Raw genomic sequence first — 8645 nt, forward strand, 5'->3', positions numbered from 1 at the left:
TTCCCTTTATTTTTATTTTATTTTAATCAAAAGTTTCCCCTCACGTTTAGTGAAGTAGGGGTTGAGCTGATTATTGTGGGTCCAATAAGAACTTCTTTGTGAGGCTGTTTGCCAAGTCCACTCTAGGTTCTTTAGAGTTTCCCTGACGATTTCGTTGACTTTATCCTCGGAGAGTTGTTTTGTGTCAATGCTGGAAGGTTGCAGTCTTGGGTTTAAGGTTGTTGGCAGGCCTATCATGATCAGGTGGTGAGATCACGGTGTTGGTCTGGGTGATGTGCACATGTGAGGCCTTGCATTTTCTCAGTAGCCCCTTAGGTGTTGGTGGAAAATTATGGAGCTCTGCGTAGGTCAGGTCTTCTAGCCACACAAGAACAAGAGGTGTTGGTGAAGGAGGAGGATCCTCTTGGTCGTGGTTGGTATCAATAGGTGGTGGAGCTGGGGTGTCCTCAGGCATAGGGAGAAAGGTAGGAGGCGTAGCAGATGGTGTGAGGTCCAGCAACAGATGCAGGAACCGTGGAGGGAGGGCCCTCAACATCCAGATGGACAGAAGGGACAGGAGAAGCAGCCCGTCCCCCCTTGGCTGCTGAATGCATAGGGTGAACCTCGACAGTAGTTGTCCTAAGATCTATTTCCATGTCCAGAGATGCTACCGGGTTGGTGATCGTAGTACCAGTCACCCTGTTGAGGGGATCATCCAGCTGCAGCCTTTTCTGCTATGTACAGCGGGGGTGTGGTGGCCGTAGCTGCCAGGCCTGACACTCCCAATGAGGGGTGGAACATGCATCGAGCACAAAGCCCCGAGGGATGGCAAGGCGTGAACTCCCATTCTTCTCAAAGATTTGAGGGAGGAGAACTCACAAAACCACCTCGTCACCACCACAAAAATCATGTGCCGTCGCGATGCACATCGCAACGATGGTGTTAATCTCTTCAGAGAACCCATGACCCCTAGGCCAGTGTCTCCGGGCCGTGGGGCGTCGCTGTGCTTGGACAGAGCCCTGCACAGCAACACTCCCTGGCCCAGTGACATCCCAAGCCTTAGGACCCTTGGGAGACTGAAAGAGATGAAACTCCACCATCTCACCCTCACCTATGGAACACTGGAGGTGCCGTAAATTCGGAGCAATGATCCCAAGGCTGTGTATGAAAACATCAGGACCAGTGTCCTGGTCCTTGATGAAACCGTACCCAGCCTTCATGTTGAACCAATTCACGGTCCCCATGATCTTGGCCCTTGATGGCTCTGATCTGCTACTGGATGCCTCCCTCAATGGGTCAAAGGCAAAAGCAAAGGTGGTGGTAGTCACTCGCCGTTCGGACCTAGTGACGACTAGCCTAGCCAAGCGCTGGACTGAGAATCAGCTGACTTTTCCGGGGTCAGTCTGACTTATATGGCCAGCTGCTGGATCACACTCTTGCCTAATCCTTAGTCTCCAGGTCGCTGATTGGTCCGTTACCTCTTCCGCCCTGACCTAATCATCTGCGCTGCTAAGTGAGACCACACCAAGTCACCTACTCTTTTGTTGTTATTATTTTTATTGTTTCTTATGTAGAGTGCCTCCAAAGATCTTCTTTGTACCTTTCTTAGATTTTTCATAATATTTTTGCTTCTCTCCATTTTGGCAGATGATGTTTTTTTATCAATGTGGTTGACCAGGGCACTAGTTATCCAATTATGTCTTACAACAGCTTTATGCTCATTCAGACTCGTTTCTATGCCACTACTGGTTCCTCCATAGTAGGCTACTTTGCAACCACTACAGTGTATCATGTATACTATGCTATTTTCATTTTGAGGGCCTTCTTTTTCCTCTCTTATCATGTCAACTAATTTCTTACCTGATGATGTCACTATGTTTATGCTGGTGTGGTGCAGTGCTTTTCTAAGACTCATGAGTATCTCCGAGTTAGGTACAATTAGGTATGTTTCCTCTCTTTTATCTGACTTTCCCCTTTCCATTATTTGCTTTGCTTTTTCTTTCAGTGATACTAGAAGGCCCTTTGGGTATCCCAGTTTTAGAAAGGCACTTATGATATAGTCTAATTCGCTTTGGAGATACTGTACAATACAAATCCTAAATGCTCTTAGAACAAATCCAATTACCACTCCTGACTTTGTTATCATGAGCGCAGAAGTAGTGAATTAAGTCATCTTGCTGGTTGGTTTCCTGTATGCACTGAATTATAGAAATATTAGAAAAAATCTAACAAAGGCTCAAATAAAAGCTTTGGAGGCACTTTACATATCAAACAATAAAAATAATAAAGAGAAGGTGACGTTGTGTGGTCTCATATAGCAGCACAGATGATCAGGTCTTAGAGGGAAAGATAATGAACCAATCAGCGACCTGCAGACTAAGGATTAACCAAAAGTGTGATCCAACAGCCGGCCATATAAGGCTCTGAAATCTCCATTCTAGGAGATTTCAAAGTTCACCACCACCTTTGGCTCTCCTCTCCTTTCATTGATCCACCTGATGAACAAACCTACATCTTTTCTATCCTTAATGACTTCTATCAGCTTGTACAGCACCCTACCCGTATCCTTGACTGCCTTCGAGAGAGCTCCAAGATACTTGACCTCTTCCTTACAACTAATCCGTCTGCTTACACTGTTAATCTTTCCTCTCCGTTGGGCTCCTACTTTTTACCTTAACCTGTCCTATCGCTCTGGTACAGCCTGTAGACCCTTCATAGAAACGTAGTCTGTGGCACTTTGGAGCTGCGGATTGGAAGGCCCTCAGGCATTACTTCTTTGATATTTCCTGGAATGATTATTGCTGGGAGCCATATGAGTGTGCCTTGCACATTACGGATGTTATTCTCTCAGGCATGGAAGCATACATTCCTTTCTCTTATCCACTGGTTAATGAAAGAAAGCCTTCGTTTAATCACGCTTGTTCTAATGCTGTCTACTACAAGGAGAGGTCCTATAAAGGGTACCGGAGCCAATCCATTAATGCAAGAAAACCTTGGTTTAATCAGGCTTGTTCTAATGCAGTCTGCTACAAGGTAAGGGCCTTTAAAAGGTACCGGTGTAGCGTTATAATCTGTCCTCCTGTCCGACCCCTACGGCGCATGCGCGGGGGTTGCCAGAGGCCACAACAAATATGCCACTTGTCCTCTGATCTCTGTAGGTGTGGGAAATATTTTCCCCCAGAGCAGTTGCGCTCTCTACTTTTATCATAGTTATCCCTGGTTAAAGGCAGAGGAAAAATTGAGATAGCTGTTAATTGTTCAAGCGGTTTTAATAACCCAGAAATTACGTTCTCTTTAATAATTCTGGTTATTGATAAATTAAATGCTACTGCATTTAACCCCCATGGACAACTATACATTGTAAATACATGTAATTATGTGGAATTTTCCACTGACCTAAACTGCATCTGCGCATTAGATGACGTGGCAAGTAGGGACAGATTCTCCGGTTTTGCAGATGTGGAATTAGGATATTTACACAGTTAAAGGGAATATTTGGTCTAACATTAGTTTAAGTAAAACTAAAAATAATTTGTTAGATTTACCCTGTACATATCATGATGTAATTTAACTGTATTTAGTACTGTAAATAATTAATAGTTGGCAACCTACCATTCTATGAGGGAGGTGGATCCTGCCGCACACTGCACTCTGCTCCCAGACCTTGTGGAGTTAACAGTCTGTTCCTAGTCACTCTCAAGCTAGCACGGTTGTATATACACACCATAAGGACGCTTGCTTGCTCAAGCAATTGCACTAAGCAGCCTCATCGTCATCGGTTAACGATCACTCCCTCTTCACTAGCTAAGTAACCTTTACGAATTGGCCAATTCAAGGGGGGATTAGCTATGAGATAGAAGAGAAATAGTTATTGTAGGTGAGTTAAGGTTAAGTTACCTTTCGCCTAACTCTATGAGATTTGTTTGATTTACTTAAGAACAACTTTATAGACGAGTAATGACCTACGAGTTGTTTATTAGTAAATACCAGAAATTTCTTACATGGCGGTGCCCCGGCAGGGATACCGACTTGTATACATTAAATATTTTTCACATTTTGGTGCCCAGAAAGAGGGCCCTGATTTGTTTACCAGAACTATTAAACATTTTTCACATTTTTGGTGCCCTGACCGAGTGAGGAAAACCGATGTGTGCCGAAGCGCTGAATGTGTTTAAAGTTGCTTTTGTGGGACACAGTTTACTACCATGTTCGGTTGAAGTGGAAGACGTGGACGTACGTGTCTATAGAGCTCCGGAAGGAAAGGCAAGCTTTTTCTCTGAAGAAGAAAGGCTGAATGCCGTACTAGACTAGGAGCATGACCGTACGGTCCTGTTCCTTGGAGGAAATGATATCCATGAGGACGTGGAGGTCAATGAAGTGGTGGAGAATATTTTAGCAGTGGTAGGAGCCATAGAGGGCTCTTGTAAATCTTCAGTAGCCATAACTCTCCTTGAGCCAAGGAACCTGCCATATGGCTCTCCAGTTTGTTATGGAACATATAAATTAATTAGCAGAGTTGTAAACCGAAAGTTGCAACGGGCAAGGAAGGGAAGGGATTTCATACATTTTAATGCCAAGCCCTTCCATGCAATGTTGAAAGCTGATGGTATTCACTGGAACCGTTATGGTAGGGAAGCGGTTCTGCAGAAATTTATAAATTATGCAGAACATAAGAAAGGAGAGTTCTATGCTGTACAAGCTATGGGTGGGCCTATGGAGTATTTGGGTAATTAATTCTTAGCTCAGGGAATATGGGTGTTTTGGCAATTGAGTGTGGGGATGAAATAAAACCGTAGAGGTTTAATAACCCTGGGGGATAGGTTGGAATTATAGACCTAATCCCTACACTCCTCAAAATTAAATGAATAATTAGCTGACATATAATGAATATTACGAAATTGGGAGAGAGGATAATTTATACAATGAGGACTTAATCCCTACCCTCTTCAAAACTTAAAATAATCAAATCATTACTAAGTTGTGGTAAATTTGTGGTTAGAATTCATAATTAAATTAGAACTGTCAACATGTCTGTTTCTTTATTGCAAAGATCTTCTAGTAGTAAGGCAGGACGGATAACTAGAGCCATAAATGATTGTGACCAGTCGTTGGATCAAATACCTCTGTCCAAGGAGAGAATAAATAGTCTCCTAAATATCCTGAAAGATGGATGGAGTAAGTACGAAGAGAGTTACTTAACTTTAGAAGCGGCTATAGTAATGGCTGAGAATAAGGAACTCTTAGAGTCAGAAACTACGAAGTTTGAAAACAAATTAGAAGAATACTTAACTGTAGTAAAGACAATAGAGTCAAAATTAGCTGACACTGCCGCGGAAACACAAGTTGTGGCACAGCAGAGTAGAGCTGTGTTACCACAAATAACGCTTCCGGAGTTTGATGGGGAGCAGAACTGGAAATCCTTCTGGGACCAGTTCAAATATTTGGTACACGGTAGAACAGATCTCCCTAAAGTCACCAAACTTACGTATTTGTTAGGACAGGTCAAAGGAACACCATATCAACTGATAAAAGAATTACCAGTAGAAGAAAATAACTATGAGGTGGCTTTGACCATCCTTAGACAAAATTACGAAGACAGGGAGCAAGTTATAAATCATTTATTGAGGGTTCTAATAGAATTACCCACGCCTAGGCACGATTTTGATTCCTTGCAAAAATTTAGAATTGCAATAAGTTGTAAACTAAGGGCCTTAGGTACTTACGAAGATATTAAAACATCAAATTGGCTGCTTTCAAGAATTGTGTCCTTAAAGCTACCACCGAAAACCATGGATGCTTTGTATGGTAGATACCAGAAGGATAATTTCTCCTGTGAAGAGATTGAGGAAGGCTTGATGCAACTCTGTAAACATTTGCAAGGAACATTAAACACTACTGAGGTCAAACAGAAGACTGAAGTAAAGAAAAAACCCACTAACCAACTGATTGGGAAAGTTAAGTCAGAGAAGACTAAGTATGTGCCTAAAGAAGAGATAGGTACTTTCCTTAGCTCCTTAACCCGCCCCTTCCCGTCGACGTATGGGTACGTTGCAACAATTTGCAATTGCCAGTTCCGGCGACGTACCGGTACGTCGCCGGGACTGGCAAATGCAATTTGCATAATTTCAACAATTTTCAAAATTCGTGCTTGATTTGCGGTACGTACCCTCGCATGACCTTCCTCTACTTGCAACCAGGCGGGGACACTCGGCGACGCGCTAGCCCACCACTCGTCCACTCACCTAGTAGCCACGGTCCTGTTCAGACATGGCTAAGAGAGGTCTCTCATACAGCGAAATTCAAGTCGCCCCGGACACCTTTACCGGCGACAGTGATTCCTCACTGGACGATGAGGATATGGACAAGGATTATGTGCAGCCAGAGGAGGAAGAAACCAACAGCTGTGACGAGGAAGTTCCCTCTCCCAGGAAGCGGCAGTACGTGACTTACCGTGCTGCTAGAGAGGGGCAGGAGGCAAAGAAGGCACGTGCAATATCCTATCCCTTTCCCCAGCGTGATTTGGAACCAGAATTTGAGGACGAGGACGAGGATGAGGACGATGACGGAGACGTGGGACGTGCTGCCACGTGGTATGGACGGGAGGTGATTACACATCGTGGCCCAGAGCGCACACCACGTCGTATGAGCAGGTATGGGCCTAGCATTTTGTTTGGGGAGCAAGGAAGTCAAGTGGAGGGAGTGGGGAGTGAAAGAGAAAGTCCAGGGAGGATTAGGGAAAGTGAGAGTGACGTGAGTGAGTCATTGCTCTCCCTACGTAGTGTGAGGCGGCGTAGTGGATCACGTGGGCCAGTGCGGGTGCGTTCCTTATCACGTGGGGTTGTGAGGGAGGGGGAAGGTGGGGAGGAACCACTCCAAAGCACGTCTTATGCTCCCCAATATCCCCTAACACATGATCAAGCTAGGTTGCGTGAGAGAGCACGTGGTGTTGTAATGGAGGGGGAAGGTGGGGAGGAACCACTCCCCAGCACGTCTTATGCTCCCCAATATCCCCTAACACGTGGTCGAGCTAGGGTGCATGAGAAAAGCACGTGGTGTTGTCATGGAGGGGGAAGATGGGGAGGAACCACTCCCCAGCACGTCTTATGCTCCCCAATATCCCGTAACATGTGGTCGAGCTAGGGTGCATGAGAAAAGCACGTGGTGTTGTCATGGAGGGGGAAGGTGGGGAGGAACCACTCCCCAGCACGTCTTCTGCTCCCCAATATTCCCCTATTTATTCCCCCAGCCCCCTAATGTTCCTCAAGACCGTAAGGGTAGGGGAAAGGAAAAGGGTAAAGGCAGAGGGAACAGGAGTGACAGTGGGGAAGCCCTCCGCACTCCTTCTCCCCCACCTCCCCAACCAGGATCTCCTCCCCACCCAGACGAAGGCGGTGATGGGGCTGATGGGGACGAGGGATTTGTGTCGTGGGATTGGGAGGATGGGAGTGATTTTTCTCCCCTCATTCACCCCTTCACTGAGCAGGGGCGATCTGGCTGCATTGCTCCAGGAATTCACCGTAATTCCACCAGGTTGGATTTTTTCCACCTGTTTTTCAGTGAGGCATTTGTTGATCAGATTGTATACCAAACAAACCTGTTTGCAAGCGCCCAGTGCCTAGAGAGTGAAAGATTGGGAACAAGGAGTAGGCATTCTATGATCTATGATTACCCTGTCTCCCTTCCAGAAATGTTCTTATTTTTTGCCCTGGTCCTTTTGATGGGTATTATAAGAAAGAATAGAATTCCTGCTTACTGGACTAGGGACCCTGTTATGTTTACCCCCATATTTGGTCAAGTGATGAGCCATAATCGGTTTCAACAAATTCTAAGTCGCCTCCATTTTTATGATGCTCATGACCCTGCAAATGCAAACAACACTGATAAAATGAGGCGAATTAGGTTGGTCTTTGATCACCTCAGGCAAACCTTTCGTTCCTCATTCTATCCCTACAGAGACCTCGTCATAGACGAGAGTCTCGTGTTGTGGAGAGGCAATATTTCATTCAGACAGTATATACCCAGAAAAAGGCACCGTTTTGGGTTCAAGATCTTTGTTATGTGCAACTGTAGGACTGGATACGAGCAAGACATAGTCTTGTACACCGGTGCACAGACAGACATAATAGAAGATCGAAGTATTGGACTGTCGGGAGCAGTGGTAAAGACGATGATAGAAGACTACCTTCATCGTGGTCACGTTCTCTACCTCGACAATTGGTACACTAGCCCTCTTCTCGCTTGTTATCTTCACACACATGAAACGGGAGTCTGTGGAACCGTAAAGGTGAACCGGCATCACATGGCCAAGGTAGGGTGGAAACTTGCAAGGAATGAGGATGTCTTCTTCAAAGCCAACAACATCCTTGCAACAATGTGGAACCACAACAGAGAAGTAAGCCTCTTATCCACGGTTCACCGTCCCTTGATGCACCGTACTGATTCAGTAGATTACCGTAGCGAGAGCAGGCATCGTGTTTGGAAACCTGAGTGTGTTATGGATTACAATATAAACATGAGCTTCGTGGACCAGTCAGACTCCATGATATCGACGGTAGAGTGTGCCAGGACCACGAAGAAGTGGTATAAAAAACTGTTCTTTCACTTGCTAGATATCACTGCTCTGAATTGCCACCACCTTCACGCCATGACCACAGGAGTTCAGGAAA

The 8645-nt window shown here is 45.2% G+C and overlaps 1 protein-coding gene across 1 annotated transcript; it reads right to left on the minus strand.

Annotated features, from left to right (window-relative positions):
* Positions 1–854: 854 nt before the first annotated feature.
* On the minus strand, positions 855–1223 carry LOC145407074 (cold shock protein ScoF-like). The gene has a single exon (XM_080278098.1). It carries the CDS (start codon positions 1221–1223, stop codon positions 855–857), a length of 369 nt encoding a protein of 122 aa, XP_080134224.1.
* Between the last annotated feature and the right edge of the window lie 7422 nt (positions 1224–8645).

The sequence above is a fragment of the Coenobita brevimanus genome, chromosome 8 (genome assembly GCF_032717465.1).
Source record: "Coenobita brevimanus isolate Jiangsu-jjx chromosome 8, ASM3271746v2, whole genome shotgun sequence".
NCBI lineage: Eukaryota > Metazoa > Arthropoda > Malacostraca > Decapoda > Coenobitidae > Coenobita > Coenobita brevimanus.